Here is a 22,231-nt window from a genome sequence, read left to right as displayed (position 1 = left end):
CCACGGCCGCCACAACCATGGCTATGCAGCTTAGCGCGGCCGCACGCGCAATTTGACGACTCGCCCCACGCGCCTTGTTGTGATCGCCAAAGTTGTCGACGAGCCCAGTGCCCCGACATGGACCCGGGAATGGAACAGTCACGGGAGGAGCTGCGCGCAGTCCTTACAAACTGTGGGGCTGACCTGACGCTGTTTTAGGACTCGGATTTGGATAGCACGTAGGGAACCCGCGTTGGGGACCGTTGCAATAGCGGGCAACCTCTCAAGCACCACCACACTCCTCAGTGTTGCCTCCCCGAAGGCCCGAGGCCTGAGGTCCCGCCTAGCAAGATGCCCAGCGCCCTGCCACGGCAACCTCCGCGCAGCGACTAGATAGCAACCCGCAACGTGGTACCATGTCTGCCGACTCGCACACACCGACGCAAAGCCACCACACGCAGGCGCAGGCCTGCAACCGGAACAGAGTCCAGCCTGCGTGCACAGGGGAGATCGTAGGTTCCCTCCAACCTGCCGCACCCTCTGTCACGCTAACACCAACATGGCACCGCATTGGGATGGAGCGTGCATACACAGCAATATCGGGGCTTGCAGGTCGCTTATAACGGTATGCATGTGTCATATGTCGACGACAGGCCTGATCATGTCAAACAACTCCAATCTGCTTTAGTTACCGGTCATCAAGGCTTTTGTGGAGAGTCCGTCATCATGAAGCTAGATAGCCAGAATGCCAGACGTCACACACAGTACAACAGGCCGCGCGCGTGTCCGTCAACGCCATACTGTCATGGGAGCCACAAGGGCAGCCAACCGCTACTCCCGTGTTTTGTGCTCTCGTCCGTGACGCGCACACGCACGCGCACACACACACACACACACACACACACACACACACACACACACACACACACACACACACACACACACACACACACACACACACACACACACACACACACACACACACACACACACACGTCAGCACCCGCGCATGCGCCTACAGCCACGCCGCCCATCCCTCGTACATGCGGGACAGCCGGTCTGGGTCCGTGGCCTGACGGACCAACAGCTCCACCTGCTCCGCCGCACTCAACAGCGCGTTGCCGCCGGCGGCAGCTGCGCCCTCGCCTGCCGCGACACCCGCCTGCCCGCCCCCAGCACCAGCAAGCGCGGCCGCGCCCTCACGGCCCTCCAGCTTGGACGCGAACCGGCGCAGCGCTGCGGCGGCGAAGGCGCGACGGCGCGCCTCGTCCGCTGCGCTGCGGCGGGAGCGGTGGTGCTGCACATGCTCATCGGGCACCGGTGCCACCGCCGCTGCTGGCGGCATCGCGGGACTGGCAGTAGATGGGATAGCGCCGCCAGCCGTCGCCGCCTCCTGCTCCGGCTGCTGTGCCTGCTGTGCCTGTTCGTGCTCTTGCTGATGGTCGGCAGAAGGCGCTGGGGTCGTCGTTGTCGCTGTCGGCGCCTCCTCCTGCAGCGCCGCCGGCAGCAAGTGCTTGGACTGCACCGCGGCTGCGATGGAGGCTGCAGCAGCAGCTAGGGCGCTCAGCTCCGAAGACAAGTGGGCCGTGGCGCGCGGCAGCTGCGTGGGTGCGCCAGGCGGAAGCAACGGGAAGAAATGAACGTGATGACTGGGCAAGGCTAGAATCCACGGACACGAACCGAATGGACCGCTCGAAGCAGTGTGTGGACACGGTTAAATCCAACGGAAGCAGCAGATGGTAGGCATGAGGCGCATGGTAGGAATGAGGCCCACGGTACGGCTGCTTCGACGGGTGGGGCTGCATACCGACCACACGACACACTACGGCAGTACTGCCGTGCCGCCGCGCGCTCACCTCCAGTATGACGTGTGCGTTGGGCTGCAGCTCCGCCGCCGTGGCCGCCATGTGCTGCAGCAGCACCAGGGCGCGCCGCGACGTCGCCGCCGCCGCCGCCTCGCCGCCGAGCAGCTGCGCCGACAGGAAGCCAACCTCCGTGGTCATGTCGGCGGGCAGCGGCGCCGTCGCGTCCGCCGCCGCCAGCGCCGCCGCCACCGACGGCAACGCCGCCGCCAGCACCGACACCGCGGCGCGGCAGCGCTCGAAGCGCGCGCTGACGGCAGCGGCGACGGAGGCCACGTCGGTGGCAGCGTTGTGCTGCGCAGCCACCGCCACCACCTCCTGCAGCGCCGGGCCTGTGCGCGCAGCCAAACGCATGTGTGCGCAATGAGTACGCGGCCTGGGAAACGCTTGCAAGGCCTGTCGATGCACCACCATCACGCAGGTTACCACGCCTCGACGTCCCACTCCTCCCACCCGCCCGCCTCTCCAGTACCCTGCCCATGTCCAGACGGACGGCATGCACGCGCCACTCACCCAGCTTGGCACTGAGCAGCTGCCCCAGCGCCCGCACCAGCGGCTCCGCCTCCGTTGCCGCCACGCCCAGGTCCAGCGACCGCGACACCAGCGCCGGCAGGTGGGCCTCCAGCTGGCTGCGTGCGGAAACCGCCTCGTACTGTGCACGGGTAATACATTCACGAATATGGAAGTTGAGAAGTGGAGTTGTAGCCAGGCAAAGTGGTACAGCAGGGGTGGGGCTGTGTGTGTGCGTGTGTGTGTTAAAAAGAAAACGAAAGCCCGCCCAACGACTGTGTGTGTGTGTGTGTGTGTGTGTGTGTGTGTGTGTGTGTGTGTGTGTGTGTGTGTGTGTGTTCACGTCATTGCAGGCACCGTGGGGCCCAAGCAACAACCAATGCCAGAGTCAAAGAGCATGCGGAATAGAGAACCACATGACAGCGCTTGTACTAGAGGGCACAAGGAAGAAGGCACGCAGGACTGTGTATGCGATGCATGTGTTTGGTAGAGCACAGAAGACATAGCGCAAAGACAGTGTGTGTGTGTGTGTGTGTGTGTGTGTGTGTTTGTAATGCGTGTGTTTATGTCAAGCGCGACGTGCCATGTGACAGAGGCATACCCAGCCCACCTGCGCCACCTCCGCCGCAAAGCGTGCGTCTGCAGCCTGCCGCGCCGCCTCTTCAGCACGCGCAGATGCCTCCGCCACCGCTGCCGCACGGCCCGCCTCACCGCCGCCACCGCCCAGAGTCGCCAGAACCTCTGCCCGCGCCAGCAGCTGCGCATGCGGCGCAAAGCCGTCGACAGCGAGCGCGGCGCCCCCCTGGACCGTGGCGCTGGTTGCAGCAGCGGCTGTGGCAGCACCGGTACCGCTGCCAGCTGCGGACCAAAGCAGGCCCTGGCGCGAATACTCGAACTGCACCAGTGCCTCTGACACCTGCGGCCATGCACACGATGCAAACATCGCATGAGGCAGCAAAGTGGCAGCGCGGGGCATACCAGCACATGCGGCTGGGGCAAGTGAGACGCACAGCCAAATGCGCGGTGATGTGGCACACCAGACCGCTTTGTTAAAAAGTTACAAAAAAGCCCCTTCACAAATGACTCGTCGTCGGCTTTCCCGCACCCACCTGGCACACGCGCAGCGCCAGGGCCCGGCTGTCCGCCGCCCACGCCGCCCGGCGCGCCGCCAGCTGGCCCGCCCTCTGGGCCGCCACCGCCGTGTCCACCGCAAACGCTGCCGGCGTGCCTCGAAGCAGCGCCACCACCTGCGTTGCGGCGCTGCCGCCGCCCGCCTCCCAGACTGCCAGCTGCCGCTCAAGCTCGGGCAGCCCGCGCAGTGCCGCCGCCAGCGCGCCCAGCACGGCGCTGCGGCTGAACCCGGCTGCCGGCAGCGTGCTGCGCGCGCTGGGCTGCAGCGGGTCGCGTGCTGCGCCACCAGCGGCGAAGAACTGCGCCAGCGCGGCGCCTAGGCGCGGGTCGCCTTGCAGCACGGATGCGAGGATGTGCTCGCGGCACCACTCCAGTGCCGCCAGGCGGTGCAGCCGAGCGGCGCGGCAAGAGGTGGCGGCGCTGCCAGCCACCCAGCCCGAGCCGCCGGGCGCCACGGAGGCTGCCGAGGCGCCTACAGCAGCGGGGGACGCGGCTACGGCGGGGTCCACGGCTCCAGCGCACGCGGCTGAGGCGGCGGCGGCGGCAGCCGCAGTCAGTCGCTCCATGAGTCGCACCACCATCTCAACTGACGGCGGCGGCTGAGCGGCGACAGCCCCTGTTCCGGTGCCGCCGGGCCTCTGCCCGGACTGAGCCGTCGCCACGGACGCCGTCTCTTCCAGGTCCGCGGTGGCTCCGTACAGATCATCCTGGTCATCATCGTCCATGCCAAAACCGTCGTCGAGATCCAGATCCAGCCCCAGATCAAGGCCGCCCTCATCCTCTCCCTCATTACCGTCACCCAGGACGTCGGCTTCGCCGCTCTCCCCTCCGACTCCCATCGCGGCGTCGTAGCCGTCGCCATCACCGCCGCCCATGCCCATTTCATCGGCATCGGCATCGTCTTCCAGTGCGCCGAGCAGCTCGCCCGCACCCGGCACATCGGGGTCAAAGCCCGTGAACGGAACCAGGTCGCCAGCTGCAGCAGCCGCCGCTGCTGCTGCTGTTGCTGCGGAGGTTGGCGGCGGCAACGCTGCCGCTGCGGCAGCTGCTGACGCGGCTTGCTGCCGCAACGCCGCCTCCGCCTCGGCCAGCTGTACCAACAGAACTGGCCCTGCCGCCGCCATGGCTCGACCAAGCACGCCGCCGAGGACCTCTGCCGCACCGCGCGCCATTGCCGGCAGCACAGCCGCGTAAGCCTCAGCCAAGGCATTATCTGAGCCCGGCTGCGCCGCCAGCCGCACCCGCAGCAGAGCCTGTGCCGCCGCCAGCGTCCGCCGCGCCACCGCCGCGAAGCGCCACAGCGGCCGCATGGGCGGCGGCAGCTGCTTTCGAGAGGACACCGTGTGAGCGTCGGCTGCGTCGATGGGGTCAGCGGTGCCGGCAGCGACGTCAACCGCCTCGGTTGCCGCGACGGCTGCATCCCACCACGCCGTCAGGGATGAGAGCGCTGCGTGCGCCTCAGTGCCGCCGCCGCCATTGGTGCCAGCTGCCGCCTCGCCGTCTCCCCAGCCGCGCTCCGCGTATCCTTCAAACGGCGGCGCCGCCGCCGCGCCGTCGCTCACGCGCCACGTCAGCAGCTCCTTCGGCACGTGGCTCGGCCCCAGTACGGCACCATACAGCCGCCGCAGCGCATCCACGAGAGCCTCGTCCGCGCCGGCAGCGGCCGCGTACAGGCCCGCCACAGTCGCCTCCCGCGACGCCCACGCCGCCTCCAGCGCCTCTGCCTCCGCCTCCACGGCGGCGCGGTCCGCGGGCATCCGCGCTGCCGCCAGCCGCGCCGCAAGCTCCGCCACACGGTGCGGGTACGTCGCCGTCAGCTCCGCGAGCGCCGACAGCCGCGTGTGGCACTCCCGGCCCGCCGCCAGCGCCTCCTCCACCGGAGCCACAAGGCGGCCCAGGTCGGCCACTGCCGCTGCCAGTGCGGCCGGCGGCGCAGCCGCCGCAGAAGCATCCGCGGCGCCGCCGCTGCCACCGCCGCCACCAACGTGCAGCTGGCCTGCCAGCTCTGGCGCAACGTCGGCCGCCAGCCGCTGCTGCAGCTCCACCCAGCGGCCCACGGCGTCCGCCGCCGCCGCTAGCCAGGGCACAGGGCACACGCCGGCTGCCCCCGTGGCGCCGAGCCCGGGCAAGCTGACAGGCCGGCGCGGCTGTTGGGCGTGCGGCGCGTGTGGGTGCTGATGGCCCGACACCGGCAGCAGCTGCAGCGATGGGCCGAGGCCGGCTGCAACTACGGCGCTGAACACTGATGCCAGTGCTACAGCCTCACCGCTCAGGCGGACAAGGTCCGTGAGGACGACAGCGGTCGCGGCACCAGCGCTGGAGGGGCCGCCGGCTGCTGTAGCGGCTGTAGCAGGGTTGGCGCGCAGGAGCACGGGGCGCAGGCGCGACTGGGAGGAGCGGAGCAGGCTACACAGCGCCGCGGCGGCGGCCGCTGCCGCCGCCGGGTCCGCCTGCAGCTGCGTTTGCGCCTGCTGCTGCTGCTGCTGCTGCTGCAAATGGACAGGGCGGCGGTCTAACAGCCGCGCCAGCTGGGCGCTGAGGTCAGACGCAGCTGCGGCAGCGGCGGTGCCACCTCCAATGCTCCCACTGACGACGCCCATGCTTGCGGCGAGCGCTCGCGCCTCCGCCGCCGGCGGCGCCTGCGCCTCCGCAAGGGCCCTCGCGGCCGCCGCTACCGCCTCCGCCATTTCCCGCCCCGCCACGCGCGCGCCGCCGACGACGCCTGCCCTCGCCGTCTCCGCGTCCGGCGACGCCGGCGCCAGCACCAGCACTGCCGCTGTGGCCAGCCGCTGTGCGCCCCGCAGCGCCTGCCACGCCGCCAGCACTTCGGCAGGGCGCGGCTCCCGTGGCGCTAGTGCCTGCGCTGCGGCCACCGCCGGCAGCGTCAGGCCTCCCGCCGCCAGCGCCGACAGCGCTGCCGCCCAGCGGTGGTGGTAGCTGGACGCGGGGTAGCTGTACGGCATGAGCTTCCGTACGACAACGCCGTACTGATCTAGCGCCGCCAGCGCGCCGCCCAGCAAGGCCTCGCGGCGGCGCAGCAGCTCCGCGCCCTGCGCGTCCAGCTCCGAGCAGCTACACAGCAGCTCCTGGCAAACAGGAACAACGCAAGAGTATATACGTGAGCGTGCTTGCGTGCAGATGATGTGTGCAACGGTTTATGTGACTGGGTGCGCATGGCGCACAAGTGGGTAGCCACCGCGCGGCATCCTATGATGGCCGTTGCTGACGCTGCGCTGTGCCATTGACCGACGCCCGTAGAGGCCGCAGCGGCGCAAACACACACCTCGGGCATTTGGTTGAGTGCGGAGCCGTCACCGCCCACAACCGCCAGCAGCAGCCCAGGTTGGGTAGCGGCATTGCTTGTCGTCACCTGCGGTAATGGGGCGACCGCAAGCGGCGACAGCAGCCCCAGGGCCGCGCCGCTCTCGGCCGCACGCCACGAGCCGGCATGGTCGCCGCCGCCTGATGCGCCCGTGGCGCCGCCGTCACCACGGGTGCCGCCACCGGCCGCTATGGTGCCCTCCAGGTATGCCCCGTCCCTGCGTGACCACACAGCAAACCGACACACAAACCGGGTCCCTGACTCCGCTGGCACCTCCGTGTGCCGCTTTTCAGGCACACGCGCGCACTGGCGTCTTGAGACCACGCATGACGGTAACGCGCAACCCTACCCAAACATGCCAGTTGCGTGGAATTTCGCTGTACCCAACACACAATAGCAAAAGTAAATCACTGCATCAGTGCCAGGTCCAGCAACACACGGCTCCTCCTGACCCACCTGACAGCGCCCAGCGCTGTGCTGTGCTGTTGCGCCCAGCCGCCGCACTGGGCCAGGGCCGCCGGCAGAGCCGCCCGCACCGCCGCCGCGTCCGCCGACAGGCTGGCAGCCTCCTGCGCGGCGGCGGCGATGATGGCGCGGGCCTCCGCCTCACTCCGCGCCGCCGCCTCCAAAGCAGCCTGTGAGTAGGCGGCAGCAAAGTTCGGATTATCACACGGGGGGCAACTTCGGCAATGTCAACGGATAATAGATACAGCGACACGGGCTGTATCAGTACCTCTTGAGTCCGCAATCTGCCCTCGCTAACACCGATGTATGCACCAAGCCAGCCCAGGCCTGGGGCACAAGGTCATCGCCATCGCGCCCACCCCCAACCCCAGCCCTCGCCTTGGCCTGCGCCACACGCTGCTCCGCTTCCGCCGCCGCCGCGCGCAGCGCCTCCGCAAAGCCGTGGGCCTCCACGTACCTGCAGACGTGCGGACGCAACCAAGCAGGTGAGCGGGCGCGTGAAAGGACACCCCACAACACCACCACCACCTGTCCGTGCGAATGAGTGCGTGTACGGTGCGCGCGCATCCCGTGGCGCGCCACCGACCGCGCCCCGCCCGGCAGCACGCCAGCACACGTACCCGAGCAGTGAAGCCAGCGCTCCTGTGCCGCTGCCGCCGTCCACGCCGGCACCCTCCAGACCACCTCCCTCGCCGCCGCCACCCGCTCCGCCTCCCTCCACCAGGCCCGGCAGGGCCGCCTCCATGGCTGCCAGCTGCCGCTGCACCTCTTCAGCCCTGCAAAGTTAGAATGGACCGATGACGCGGGAGAGGTTGAAGGAGCAAGAGTTATGTGGCTCTCTCGAGCTGCTGAAACTTTACAATGGTGACAACCCATGACCCCGGCTGTAACAAAACCCAACTGGGAGCGTTGAGAACAATCCCCACCACCGCCTTCCCCCCCAACCACCATCCCCGTCCCATGGGGTTTGGATTCAGTAACCCCAGCCACCAGCCCTGCCCCCACCTGCTGACGAATAGCCCCAGCGCCACCGCCAGCTCCATGTCCTCTCGCGCCGCGGCATCCTCGCGCTCCACCGCCCAGTCCACCCCTGGGTCACTCAGCACTGCGTCCACCAGGCCCACCTGCCAGGAGGAGGGGGGCACAGAGGAGGGAGTCAGCAGAGGAGGTCAGAAGGAGGGGGCCACAGAGGAGGAGGTTCGAGAATCCATGCAGAGAGGCTTCAGTTGTTGACGATGGGGGATGCACTGTACTGAAACAGGCCCCTTGCGCACGCAGCGAATGCAAACAAGTAAGGCAATACCTCGCGCACACAAGGATGCAAAAACGCACCAGCGCGTCCCGACGCCGGCGCAGGCAGCCCAGTGCCGCCTCCGCCGCAGCCCTGTAGCTTCCCTCCAAACCGCCCACTCCCAGCGCCGCCACCATCATGCCAGTCAGTCTGCACGAGACACGACAGCGAGTTGTGGCAGAGGCCATTGTCAGAAGAACAGGACAGGAGGACTGTTGTTTGCACCATTCCCATAACGAACACGGGGACCAAGCGGGTATACTTGTAGATCAACCCTCGACGTTCAGTACTATGACACGACAAAAAGCGACACAACACCCCTGGACACGGCACGACAGGACAAAGCCACACGTCACGATACTGCGCACAGAGCATATAGCATCGTCGCCGGCACGCGGCGCCGCGCACCTGAACGGCACCACCTCCGGCACCCGCAGCTTGGAGCCCTTGTCCCAGCACACGTTGAAGTCGATGTGCACCACGCCCCCGCCCCGCCCCTCCAGCAGCACGTTGTCGGGGTGCCGGTCGCCCAGGCCCAACAAGTGCCCCACCACGCTCGTCGCGCCCAGGCTCCGCGCGTAGCGCTGCTGGCGCCGCCAGGCGCCCGCAGCGCTGCCGCCGCCCGCCCACAGCACGCGCCCCAGCAGCTGCCGGGGCGAGGCGGCGGCCAGGCGGGAGAACAAGGCTCGGAGCAGCTCAGGCGGCCAGTCGCGGCGCGGCGTGGCGCTGGACAGGCCGCGCTCCTGTGAGGGAGAGGCGGCGGCGACGTGGGGGGCACGGCGTCAGGCGGCTCCACACGACACCCTCAGATGATCATTATGTCAAGCCTCACAAAAACCCTGGCAGAGTCGCACGGCAGGCAGAACTGCTGCATCTGGGCGCGGTCACGCGGCGCAGCAAAATGAACATACAATGACTACTGCCACACATAACTCGCCGCCCACCGTCAGCGCAGGCACCAGCATGCTGTAGAACAGGTCCATGGGTCGGCTGGTGGCGGCGGCCGGCGGCGGCTCCAGCTCGGGCGGCGGCGGCGCGCCCTCCGCCGCCGCCTTGGCCGCGCCCTCCTGCCGTGCAGCCGCCATGGCGGCGTGGCGTTCCAGCGTGGCGGCCTGTGGCGGAGGCAGGGTTGGGCCTCTTTAGCACAGGTTGAGGCCTCCTTACGAAGCGCTCGATGTGTGTTAAAGAGCACAAGGAAAACATAGCGCAAGGACAGTGTATGCGATGCAGCAAAGCGAGATGTGTCAGTGTGTGTGTATGTGTGTGTGTGTGTGTGTGTGTGTGTGTGTGTGTGTGCCAAACATGGCTCTAAACCTAAATGCACAGGTTGAAGCCGCCGACGCTATAGGACGGGCGGCTGCGGGTAGGCGGGCGCAGCGGGCACTTGCGGGCCCAAGCAGCCCCCCCGCGCGCGCGGTGTGCTCACCTGCCAAGACCTGAACACGGCGAACAGCGAGGTGGTGTCCGGCACCCAGCGCAGCAGCCCCGCGCGCGGCCCCAGCGGCGTCACGCTGTAGGCCCGCACACAGCCCGCCAGCCCGCGCGCGGCGCAGTCCGCGTCCGTGGACAGCAGCGACCGCGCGGCGCGCAGCACCTGTGTGCGGGGGGAGCGAGCACATCAGCCAAACCGAGCAGGCGAGACGCGGGGCGGTACAAACAGCTATCATGTATAGCGTTCAAGCACCTGGCGATATGGCTACAGAGCGCAGACGCAGGGTCTTTAGGCCTTGAGCCACAGCGCCCTACCCCGCCCCTGCTCCTCACCTGCATAAGCCGCTCGTCCATGCGCAGGTCCTCGCGCCCCTTGAGCAGGAAGCCATAGCTGCCGCCGTCACTGCCCAACAGCGCCACCCGCTTGGGCCGCGTCTTGGTCGCCAGGGCCGTCACCTCGCTCGACACGCCCGCCACGCTCACGCCCCCAGCGCCGGGGCCGCCCGCGCCCGCCGCTGCGGCAGCCGCCGCGGCGCTGAACGCCGCGCCCGGGTGCGGGAGCGCGTCGCCCGAGGCTGCGCTTAGCGCCCACGTGGCGGGCACACCGTAGCCGCTGCCGCCGTCGGCGCCATCGCCGTCAGCGAGCCCCGGCATTGGCACTTCCGTGTCATTCAGCGCCGCCAGAGCCGGCGACAGCTCCGCCAGCGGCGGCAGCGGGTCCCGCTGCGAGCGGCTCAGCGCCGCCGCCGCCGCACGCAGCGGCGCCCACGCCGCCACCGGCCGCGCCCAGTCGCGCACGACCGGCGCGCTCGGCGCGGCCGTACCTGCGCCGCCCACGACCGCGGCGGCAGCCGCCGCGCCCTCGGGGTCGCGCAGCGCGGCGGCGGCGGCGCGCAGGCGTGGCAGCACTGTGGCCGCGAAGCGGCGCTCGTGCGGCGTCTCGGCGGCGGCCGCCGCTGTGGCTCGGAGCTGCCGCTCCAGCAGCACCACCGCGGGCGCCATCAGGGTCTGGTAGCGGGAGGCGAGTAGCGCCTGGCGCTGTGCGGGAGACAGGGAGCTGTCCTCAGCTACGCGCGCCGCCTCGGCCTGGAGTGACACCGCCCTGCGCAGCGGCAACAACAGCAGAGCAGAGCGGTAACGGCGTGAGCGCGCAGAGCCCCACTTGTCACTTGTGACTTGAAGCCGAAGCCGGTACGCCGCACGCCCCGCCTCATCGTATCTCACCTCCTTGATATCTCCACCTCCACCTCCGCCAGCAGGGCTGCCCAGCGCTCATCCCACAGCACTGTCAGGCGCACCATCTCGCCAACCAGCGTCTGGAATTTTCATGCGGGCGACCATGTCGGGGCAGGCGTCAGCTTTCATTGGCAACACGACAACACGAGAGCCGAGCGGTGAATCCGGCGGCGGAGCCGGGCACCCGTGCGCTACACAACGAACATGCACGTAGATGTGTACATGCATACCCGTTCACAAGCGCGCACCTGCACGCCCGCGAGGAGCCCAGGGCGCGAGCGGCCCAGATCCGCCAGCAGCGCCCTCAGCTCCGGGACCATAGAGGCAGCAGGGGACGGCGAGGCCGAGGTGCCCTCCTCCCCGACGTCGCCGTCATCGGTGCCGGCCGCCGCCGCCGCCGCCGCGTCTGCTGCGCGCACCTCCACCACCGCCGGGTAGAGCACAAGCGACGGCGCAGCCGCCGCCACTGCACGCAGCAGCGCCGCCAGCAGCCGCCGCGCTGCGCCGCGCGCGCCGGGCAGCTGCGCGAGCAGCTGCGCGCTGACGGCGGCCCAGGCGGCGGGCGGCACCGCGGCCAGCTGCGCCGCCAGCAAGGACTCCAGCGCGGCGCCGTGGCGGAGCACGATGTGCAGCAGCTGTGGGCGTCAACATTTGAGAACATGACGTACGAGATACTGTCAGCACTCGGCGGTGTGGTCGGCACAACGGGCCGCCAGGACGCAGGAACACAGCAACTACACGTTCGATCCCTGCTCATCTGATACGCACCTGCAGTAGCACCGGCAGCGTCTCGTCCGCCCGTGCGCCGCCGCCGCCCGGCTCCGTACCGCTGTACGACAAGGCCAGGTAGCGGCAGTACGCCGCCGCCGCCGCGCCGTACCCCGCCGCCGCCATCTCGCCAGCTGCATCGGCGGCGGCGGCGCCGCCGCCACTGCTTTCGCGCCCAGCTGTAGCAGCAGCGGCGGCAGTAGCCGCTGCCACCCTGGCACGCTGCTCCTTCGTGGCTCGCAGCAGCAGGTCCCCCCAGGCGCGCCACGCCCTGCTACAGCCCGGAGAAAGCTGCAGCGCTCGCAGCGTGACGGATGCGGCGGCGGCGGCGGCGGCAGTGGCCGTTGGCGCGCCGGTAGCGCTGCCGGGGTGAGGCGGTGCACCCACCAGCAGGGCTTCCGGAACAGCAAACGCAGCCGTGCCGACGCCGCCCCCGCTACTGCCACCGACAACGACATGTGCAGCCTGTGGCCGACCAAGCTGCTCGAGCAGGGCCCGGCTTAGACCGGCCCAGTCCGTAGCGCCCTGCCACTGCGGCGGTGCCGGCGGCGGCGCGCCAAAGCCCGGCGGCGGCGCCGGCCGCCCTGGTGACGTGGCCGCCGCCGCCAGCGCCTGCTGTTGCTGCCTATGCACGAGCAGGGCGTGGCTGTACACGGCGCCAGACTTGCTCATCCAGCGGCCCAGAGTCACCAGCGCGCACGCCAAGTCGTCGGCGTCAGCGGCGCTGGTGGCGGGGGTGGTGACGGCGCCGATGGCGGCGGGCTGAAGGTGTGGCAGCAGCGCACGCAGCTGCAGATCCACCAGCTGTGGGGACCACAACCCGAACATGATGTATGAGATGGGAGCAAGCACAAGGTGCGGCGTGCAGTGGTTTTGCAAACTGCTCAGGAACTAAAAACACGCCACGACAGCCACGCCGCGTAGTGAGGGGTCAAGCGGTGGCCTTACTCAAATCCAGGCATCCAGTCTCGCCCCAGCCCACCTGCGATGGCTGCAGCCGCCCCGGGGCGCCGTACGCGCTCAGTAGGCTATGCACCACAGACAACACCGCGCGGCCGCCGGGGCCAGCCTCGCCGCCAGCCGCCAGGGCCGCCGCCGTCTTCGCCGCCAAGCCCAGGTTGTTGCTGGTGGCGGCGGCGCGCAGCGCCTCAATTGACAGCGCCCAGACAACGCCGCTGCCGGTGCCGCTGGCGCTGGCGCCACCTCCCATTCCAGCGGCGTGCTCGGTGGCGCGAAGAGGGCGTAGCAGCGCCGCCGTCAGCCCCGCATCCCGCAGCACGCCCGGCTGCAAGCTTAGCCCGTCGGGTCCTAACAGCGTACGGCCCAGCAGCAGCTGCGGCGCCGCCGCGGCTCCCGATGCCGCAGTTGCAGCCGGTGACGCTGTCAGAGGGCCCGTGCTGTGAGAAGCAATCGGCAGGGCCAGCAGGCCGGCCCATGTTGCAAACGCTTGCTGCGACTGGTGCTGTTGGTTGTGTGTGTGGCGCTGATTGCGGATGCTGAGGGCATGGTCTAGGCCGCGCGCAGCGGTGCGCAGGCAGCTCAGTCGCAGAAGCAGCTCTTTTTGGGAACCGGGTTCGCTGAGCGCTGCGGATCGCAGCTGCGCCGCGCAGCGGCCAAGCGCCGCCGCCACGCCACCGCGCGCCGCCGCCAGCTGCTCCTGCTGCTGCTGAGCTGCAGTGGCGGCTGCGACCGCGCTGCTAGCGGCGCCGGTGGCGGCGGCAGCGGCGGTCATGGCGTGCAGAGCGGCCAGGAGCGGCGTGTTGGGGTCGGCCGGCGAAAGGGCGCCCTGTGGGGATACCAAACGGCAGTTTGCGCTAGGATCAGTATACGGTAGCTGACAACAACACCAGCAGGCATTGAACGCTCAACAAAGTCAACTCCAAAGTCAACTCCAAAGTCAACTCCAAAGTCAACTCCAAAGTCAACTCCAAACGAGAAGACGCATGCATGCCGTGGCGGTGAGATTAAGTCTGCAGGGCTTCTAGCCTAAGAACTACCGTACTTGCTTACCTGGGCCGCCTCATACGGGATCACGCCACCCCCACTGTCGTACGCCGCAAGGCCACTGAAGCGCTGCTGGATGGCGGCGGCGGTGGGAGGCCACCAGGCGGTGGCCGAGCCGGCGGGCGCCGTGCTGATGCCGGTTTCGCCGCCCGCCTCATTGGCTGAGGCGGTGGAAGCGGCAGATGCGGAGCGGGAGTAGGCACTCACCAGGCCCTGCACAGGGACGGAATCCCAAGCTAAGGGTACAGAAAGGACAAGGCTGCCAGCGGGTGTGATGAATGCTAGTGTTTGTGTTAATGCGCTATGCAGGCGCGCAATTCATAATAACTACCGGCCGTACCTGCAGCCCAGACCAGTCCGCTAGCGCCGCATAGCACTCCGCCACCCGCTCCACCACAAAGCCCTGCGCCGCCGCCGCCAGCTCCAGCGCCGCCGCCTGCTGCTGCGGCTGCGGTTGCCCGGTGCTACTGCCAGTGCCGCTACTGCCGCTACTGCCACTGCTGCTACTGCCGGCCTGTGGCGCGGCGAGGAAGGCGTTGTAGGCAAGCAGGGCGGGCTCGTACGAGCCGGAGGCCTGCAGTCGGAGCCCTTGCAGCCAGGCAAACGGGTCCTGTGTGGCAGGGCAGCGGGGCGGTGAAGGTTCAAAGAGGACAAAAGCCGTGAGCATCAAGAAGCGAAGACAGGGCAAAGGCAAGGCAAGGTGGTCCTGGACCAACAGAACAAGACATACGGAGTATGGAACTTGCAGGATCTTTCCAACAAGGACCCTTCTTACCTTGTGCGGCGGCTTGGCATTACCGGCACTGCCAGCGCTGCCGCTGCGGCCGCTCCGGGTAGCCGCCGCCTCACCACGGCGGCGCGGCACGCTGCTGCCTGACGGGCTGGGCGCGCCATCCTTGCCTCCCGCCGCTGCTGCAGCTGCACCTGCTGTTGACGAGGCCGTTCCAGATCGGGAGCGCGCGTTACGTGACGTGCTGGTGGCGACGGTGTCAGCAGCCGCAGCTGAAGCCGCAGCAGCGGCGGCGATGGCGGAGCCGCCGGGTAGGTGTGCACCCCGCAGCAAAGGCTCAAACTCGCGCGCCGCCCAGGCATGCAGGCCCTGCAATCAAGGCAGGCATGCGTAATGACTCGCCTCCAGCCCCTGACCCTCCAAAACAAATGACGTGACACGGCATGGCAAGTTGCAGAAAGCCCCCCAGCACGACCAAATCAGCAGGCCCCAATCAAAGGTGTAAATGGCCAGGTGCCCAGAACTCCTGGCACGCACGACTCACCGCTATGCTGTCTGCCTCGCCCGCCGCCAGCATGGCTGCCCCCACCAGCTTCAACAGCTCCGTCACTGCCAAGCCGAGCCGATGGAGGCTGGACTCGAGCGCCGCTACAGCCGGGCTAGCCGCAGCCGAAGCAGCAGCAGCGCCGGGTCCAGGAGAAGCCGCGGTCGAGGACGAGGCAGCGGCTTGCGTTGCCGCGGTGTCGGTGTCGGGTCCAGTGCCAGCGGCTGCGGCTGCGGCGCCGCCTCCACGCCGCTGCAGTTGCCGGCCGCCAGCCTGGCGGCCGGATGCGGCCACCGCTGCAGCCGCCGCGACTGCTGCCGTCGCCGCGGCAGCGGCGGCGGCCGCCGCTGCGGCAGTATCGGCCGCTCCAGCCGCGCCCGCGACAGCCGCGCGGCGCTCTTGAGCTAGGCTGGCCAGCAGGGAGCGCTGGGTGGAGCGCAGGTCGCGGAGGCGCGCCAGGCCGTGCTGCATGGCGGCGTGATGGGCGCCGGACGCAGCGGCGATCCGCGTCAGCAGTTCGCGGCAGCGCCCGAACCACTCCTCGCATACCTGCAGTGGTGCGCACAGAGCACGCCAATTGTACATTGTCTGACCGCTTGGCGGCCCCGCCACTAAACCCCCTCAAGGCACATAAGCTTTCAATCTTAACTCGTCAACAAAAAAGGACGCGGACAGTTGGCTTACACATTAGCGTCCTCACCTTTCGGTTCGCAGCAAAGAATGCCAGGACGTGCTGCGGCAGCGCCTGCTGCACCTGCACCTGCGCCTTCGACTCGGACGCCTCGCCCGATCCGCCGCCGCCTCGCCGGCCGCCGTCAAGCCCCTCCGCTGCGGCCGCCACGGCTCGCTCCAGCCCACCCACCAGCTCCAGCAGCAGCCAGGCGCCGTCGCGGCTGGTGGAACTGCGCAGGGGGAGCGAGGGTGCCACGCCGCGTGCCTCGCGCCGCTCCTGGGTCAGACGGCTGTAGGTGGCCTGCACGCGCACGGGCGACCGCGACTTAACAGCTCAGCGCGAGTTTAGACCTTGCGGCCGATTGCAGCTATGCAGTATGTGCGGACAGTGCAGCCGAGTTCATTTACAGCCACCAACACGCTTGAGGCGAAACGAGGTGCACGGACATTGCAGTCAGGTACCACCACCAGTCGCACGCATGTGATGCGTGAGACGAGAGCGGTGCGGATGTGTGCCGCACCTGCAGCATGCGCTCCAGCGCTCCCAGCGTCTGCGTGGGTCCGCCCAGGTGCGTCCGCAACCGCCCCGCCACCAGCTGCTTGCCGCCCTCCTGCACCGCCAGCCATGCAAGCGCGGCTCCGCTGCGACCGCCAGCCAGCAGGGCGCCCGCGCCCGCGCCCGTGCCCGCGCCGCCGCCGCCCAGCCTCAACGCCGCGCCAGCCGCCTCCTGGCCATCAGTTGCGTCTCCTGCCGGCTTGGGGTCAGCGTCGCCGCCGCCTGCGGCCCCTGTCCCGGCTGAAATGGAGGAAGAAGCGGACGGGGCACCGGCCAGCGGCTGAAGTGCCAGCGCCAAGCGTTGCAGCGCCTCCAGCCTTCCTCCGCCGGACCCTGCGCCATACGCCCCCGCCCCGCCGCCTCCAACCCCGGCCCCAGCACCAGCACCGCCACCACCGCCGCCCCCGCGACCGGCGCCTTCATCGTCCTCCTCGCCCCCGCCACCACCTCCACCGCCATCGCCGCCACCACCCGGGGCGCCTGGCGTGCGCTTGCGAAGCAGCAGGGCGCTGCCGCCGCCGCCCGTGCCGCCTGGCCCCGCCGCGCCGGTGGGCACCGCCACAGCCACCGGCGCCTGGCCAAACAGCAGCTCCATCAGTCGCACCAGCTGCGGCGGCCGCAGGCCCCACTGCTGTGGGGCCAAAGCCAGCTCGTCCTATACAAGGACAGGCGGCCCGCAGGAACACAGCAGTGAGTATCTCCGTCCAAGTTGGAGACGCACCGGAAGCGCCTAGACTCGTATACGCCCCCCCTGCCATCTATAAATCCCAGCCTACCTGCCAGTCCGGCAGCCACGCGCCGATGGACGCGGGCACGCGCGCCGCTGCCGCCGCCACCAGCGCCGCCTCCGCAAGCTCCGCCGCCAGCCGCGCCGCCGCCTCCGACGCCGGTGCTGACGTGTCCGCCAGCCCATCCAAGGCCGCCGCCAGCAGTGGCGCGTACGCCTCCGCTGGCAGCGCCAGCGTTGGGAGTGTTGCTGTTGACGATGATGCCGGGCCCGACAGATGCGGTGTGGCCGTCGGCGCGGCAGCGCCGCTCGTGAGCGCTGCCAGCGCCACGCCGCAGTCAGCAGCGGCGGCACGGACGCTGGCGTCGGCGGAGGCCATGCCTGCCACCACGGTTTCAGCAGCCTGCGCAAACAGACGGCGCAACCGCAGCGGCGCGAAAGCGGAGGCGGCGGATGCGGAAGCGGAGGCCATGGCAGGGTGTGCGAGCAGCCGCCGCAGCGCCGCCACCGCGCGTAGCTGCAGCGCCGCCAGCACCGCGCCGCCACCGCCGCCAGCACCGGCGGCAACAAGAAGTGCACCGAGGTTGGTGCTTGCAGACGCGCCGGTACCGGCTGCGCCCGTGGCAGCTACACTTGCAACGGTGCGGGGCAGCAGTAGCAGCAGCGAGTGGAGGGTCCCGAGATAGGCGCTGCAGCACGCCCGCAGCGCTCGTGTCGCCGCATTCGCATCGGATGCTAGTACGCCACCACCCCTTTGGTGCTGTTGGCTCGCCAGGCCGACAAGGACGCACAAGCCCGCTGACGCCCAGGCGTCAAACAGTGCACACAGGACCGACGCCAGCGGCGCAGCCACCGCACTCGCCATTGCTGCCGCGCAACTTGTCACCAAACCCCAGGTAGCCGCCTCCGCCCGCGCCGCCTCTGCCACCGGCAGCATTCCCCGCTGGCACGCCGCCTGCAGCACAGCGCAGTCGAACGCAGCAGCCGCCATGTCACCGGCGCATTTGCGGTTGTCGGCATTGCCTCCCGCTCCTGCCCCAACGGCCGGGGCGCCGCTGGTGGCCACTGCACCGCTGCTGGCCACGCGCTGCATGAGATGCTGGTGTGACGCGGGACGCGACAACGACTTGGCGGGCAACGCGGGCGGCACCGACGGCCATGCCATTTGTGACGCCAGGTCCTCCAAGAGCCAATCCAGTGCCGCGGCCGCCACGGGGCCTGCGGCAGCGCCCGTGTTGACAGGCGCTCCCTCATCGCCGCCAGTGTTCACCCCGCTGCCACTGTTGCTGTCGTCAGCGCGTGCAGTCAGCGCGCCCTGAAGCACCTTGGCGGCCGCGGTGACCTGCTCCACGCGCGCGGAAGCGCGCAGCTTCCTAAGCCCACCGGGCTGCGCCTCACCGCCGCGGCCATCCAAGCCACCTCGTGGGCCGTCCAGGATCGTTTCCAGGATCAAGCCCGATGCCCTCTGCGGCCAGCCCGCCAACTCCGCTGCCGCCAGTCGCAGCAGCTGCACAGTCAGCTCCGTCGCAGCGGCTAGCTCCGCGCCTCCTGCCGCCCCACCTGCCGCCATGGCGCCTGAGGCAGCACCTGAGGCACATGCCGCCAGCGCGCTCATGGACCACTCCAGGCCCAGCCGCAGCACCCACGCCCGCAGCGCGGCGCAGCGCCGCCTGCTTTCGTCCGTGCCCTGCTCTGGGCTCCTGGCAGCTGACTCTCCTGCTCCATCTGACGCTTTGCCGGCGCTGCTGCTGTTGCCGTTTGCTTCGCCTCCTGTTGCAGCTGCCGCTGCGCGAAGGGCGGCACTGACCGGCCCCTCGGCCCCAACCGCCGCCGTCGCTGCTGCTGCCGGCTGCTTCGCCGCAGCACCAGCGGCCCCGGCACCAGGCTCGTCCAGCACTAATGCCTCAAGATGAGCCGCCAAATCACTGGCACCACTAGCACCGCTGCCGCCATCACGCTTCAGCGCCTCCCACACCTCTGCCACGTCCCGCGCGTCCATTCCGTCGGGCGTGCACGAGGCTGCCGCCGCCGCCAGCACCGAAACGCACCGGCAAACCGCTGCAACCGCCCCTTCCGAGGCGCCGCCTCCACCCGCGTCCGCCGCTCCTGCTGTGGCTTCGGCCAGCTGTCCGAGTTGTGACAGCGACACGGTCACGTCTTTCATGGTGGCCAGCAGCTGAGGGTACAACTCTAGAAGGTTCTGCGCGGTTGCGGCGCTCGGCCGCGTGAGCAGCAGTGCGGAGGCCGCGCCGCCCGCGGCTGCATCGGCGGCGTCCGGCGCCGGCGGGGGCCGCAGGGAGATGGCGGAGATGATATCCACGAGTAGCTGTAGCAGTAACACGCAAGAGGCAGCCTGCTGCTGCGCAGCTGCTACAGCCGTCAGCACGTCAACGGCCGGGTCAGGATCGGCGCCTGTAGCTGCGGCAGCCGCAGCTGCGGAGCCGACGGCCTCCGCCAGCGTGGCGGCGGCGGCGGTCAGGTCGTTGGCCATGCTGCAGGTGAGCTCAGCCGCGAAGGCGGGGTGGCTGTGCCACTGCGGCCGCAGCGCGTGCAGCACCAGCGTCACCAGGTGCCTGCCGGGAGGCGGGTGGGGAGGCAGTCGGGAGGCTGGGTCGGGAGGTGGGGAGGTGGGGAGGTGGGGACTAAAGTTTACAACGGCCAAACCGAGCACGTCCAGCCGCTGCGCCCGGTGCTGTCTGCGCCCGCACCCGCACCTGCACCCGCGCCCGCGCCCACCCCTGCACCCGCCCCCGCCCACCTGTCCGCCGCCGCCATGGCCGGCTCCAGCGCCCAGCCGCACAGCAGGTCCGCCAGGTCGCTCAGCGCGTGGCCCAGCGCCGACAGCGGCACGCCCGGCAGCGCCGCCAGCAGCAGCCGCAGCAGCGGCCCCAGCAGCGCCGGCGGCGTGGAGGCGGCCTCCAGCAGCCCGCAGCACAGCCGCAGCAGCTGGCCGCCGTAGGGCGCCAGCGCGGGCGGCGGCATGGCGGCCACGCAGGCGCCCAGCGCGCCCAGTGCCGAGGCCTGTGGGGAAGGGGGGGGGGTTATATTCATGATTATACAAGGGGGTGGTGGTGGTAAATTCCAGCCCAAACTAAACCAAACCAAGCTAAAACGAGCGGGGGGCAACCGGGTGGCGGGGGCAAGGGGCAAGCGGAGATGGAACGGGTGCAGGGCCAGGTCACTCCGGCGAGAACAGTGTCGGTTCAACGACCTTTTTCAATGGGCGGCATGTTGGCACCCATGGCACGACACACGCACTCATCCCCCCCACCCCACCCCACCCCATCCCCACACACACAAGCGCGCGCGCTTCCTGCGCGCACCTTGGCCTCGGGCCGCATGTGCTGCGCCGCCGCCACCTTGGAGTCCGGCGGCAGCACCGCCAGCGCCCAGTCCAGCAGCGCGGTGGGCGGCAGGCGGCCAGACAGTGGGTTGAAGGTGCCAGAGGCGGGGGACGACGCGGCAAAGGCCGCAGCTGAGGCGGCCGGAGCTGGGAAGGAGGCGCCAGCGGAGCCGGCGGCGTGGTGGTACGCGTGCGCGTGCGCGTGTGCTTGCCGGGGATGGTGGGGAGGGGGAGGAGGCGGGGCTGATGCCCGCTGCATGGGCGCGGCGGCCATGTGGGTCAGGAGGTGCGGCATGTGGGTCACGTGGGCGCCCGGCTGCAGGTGCGGCAGCGGCATGGCGGGGTGCACTCCGGCGTAGACGAGGCGGGGGTTGGCAGGACCCAAGACGGGCGTCAGCACCTGCACGACCGGCACCAGGACTGTGGCGGGAGCAGCATGGTGTGGGGCGGCTGCAGCGGGGGCGCTGTGGTTGCTGCTGCCGCCGGCAAGTACGGCGCCCAGGTGTCCGACCAGCGGCGCAGCGGCGGCGCGGACGTCGGGGTGGGCGTCGTTGAGGAGCTGCAGCAGGTGCGGCCAGGCGGCGGGCAGCCAGGGCGCGGCGTGGGCCAGCCTGTGCAGGTTAAGCATGTTGGTGTTGGTGCGGGTGTTGGTGTCGTGTTAGTCCTGGTGGTTGTGTTGCTCAACGGCATTTGGTAGAGCAAATACGAGGCAGGCGGTATGGTATCGCACCCGCCTGCCTTATTTCGCGGCAAGCGCAGGAGTTTATAGCCGGTCGGAGACAGGTGCGCGCAACTGAGGCACGCGCACGGCACGCACCCGGGTCCTGTGGTGAGCTCTGCATGCAGGGCCCACAGCCGCTCCACTCGGTGCGCCTGTGAGTGTGAGGAGTTCACGGAGTCACTGAGCTTTGCGCATGGCACTGGTCAGGCAACCCCAGCTCGGATCCGCCACTGAGCGACGATGCGGTTCACACGCATATTGATGCAGACATTCTCGATGTGTGCCGGCTCACCGGCAGCTCCCGCGGGTTCAGCGCCGCCCGAAAATGCGGCGGTATCTCTGAAGCCATCCCGCAAAGGGTTGCTGACAGCGAGGAGAGCGGAGCGCCGAGTGTTAGTGGTGACGGGTCACGAGTGCGACAGGACGGGGGTGAGGAGCTGGGTGCTCAACTCAGCGCCACTTTCTGCACTCGCTCGCTGTTTCCAGCGGCGCTGCTCATCCCTTCAGCCGAAGGGGCCAGCAGGACTCTGTGCTACACTGTCTGCAGCTGCCCTCTGGCTCCGAAGCCGCCATGGAGCCTGTATGAGGGTCAAACCGGTCTGGTTGGGGTCGTCCAGCCTCAAGGTGTCGGCGGGGGGACAGGCGCGGGCTGTCGTCTCGTGTCAAGTCGAGACGCACAAAGTTTCAGGTCTTGCCTGTATCTCCACAGAAGAAGTACAGAACGAGCGAACACGCGCTCTAGCTGCTGTCCGCTGGAAGGAGACGCGCAATCTCCTACTTCGCGCCCAACGAATGCTTTTCCAATATAAGTGATGACGCTTTTGGAGCAAGCTTTGCTATGTATACTCTGTATGTTTATGTGCCGTTTCGGTACACGTAACCTTGGCCGATCGCGTTTCATGCCATGCAGCGCTGCCAAGAGTCTCTCCAAATGCCAAA

At 69.1% G+C, this 22,231-nt stretch overlaps 1 protein-coding gene across 1 annotated transcript; it reads right to left on the bottom strand.

Annotated features, from left to right (window-relative positions):
• Positions 1-151: 151 nt before the first annotated feature.
• CHLRE_13g572050v5 (uncharacterized protein) lies at positions 152-22,109 on the bottom strand. Its single transcript, XM_043069388.1, has 31 exons — positions 21,988-22,109; positions 21,585-21,870; positions 21,389-21,444; positions 20,552-21,182; positions 19,987-20,249; positions 17,278-19,801; positions 16,467-17,156; positions 15,974-16,246; positions 15,274-15,822; positions 14,775-15,098; positions 14,340-14,609; positions 14,006-14,212; positions 12,978-13,781; positions 11,996-12,799; positions 11,476-11,862; positions 11,216-11,307; positions 10,325-11,093; positions 9,987-10,154; positions 9,505-9,672; positions 8,969-9,303; positions 8,602-8,710; positions 8,275-8,393; positions 7,890-8,045; positions 7,648-7,726; positions 7,261-7,439; positions 6,766-7,021; positions 3,461-6,568; positions 2,962-3,267; positions 2,355-2,493; positions 1,836-2,173; positions 152-1,579 (listed from the first exon to the last, which is right to left on the bottom strand). The coding sequence occupies exons 2-31, from the start codon at positions 21,639-21,641 to the stop codon at positions 995-997; spliced, it is 14,745 nt and encodes a 4,914-aa protein (XP_042917363.1). The 5' UTR covers positions 21,642-21,870; positions 21,988-22,109; the 3' UTR covers positions 152-994.
• Positions 22,110-22,231: the final 122 nt, after the last annotated feature.

This window comes from Chlamydomonas reinhardtii, chromosome 13 (genome assembly GCF_000002595.2).
Source record: "Chlamydomonas reinhardtii strain CC-503 cw92 mt+ chromosome 13, whole genome shotgun sequence".
Taxonomy (NCBI): domain Eukaryota; kingdom Viridiplantae; phylum Chlorophyta; class Chlorophyceae; order Chlamydomonadales; family Chlamydomonadaceae; genus Chlamydomonas; species Chlamydomonas reinhardtii.
Note: the sequence above shows the minus strand (reverse complement) of the source record. Positions and strands in the feature narration are given on the sequence as shown.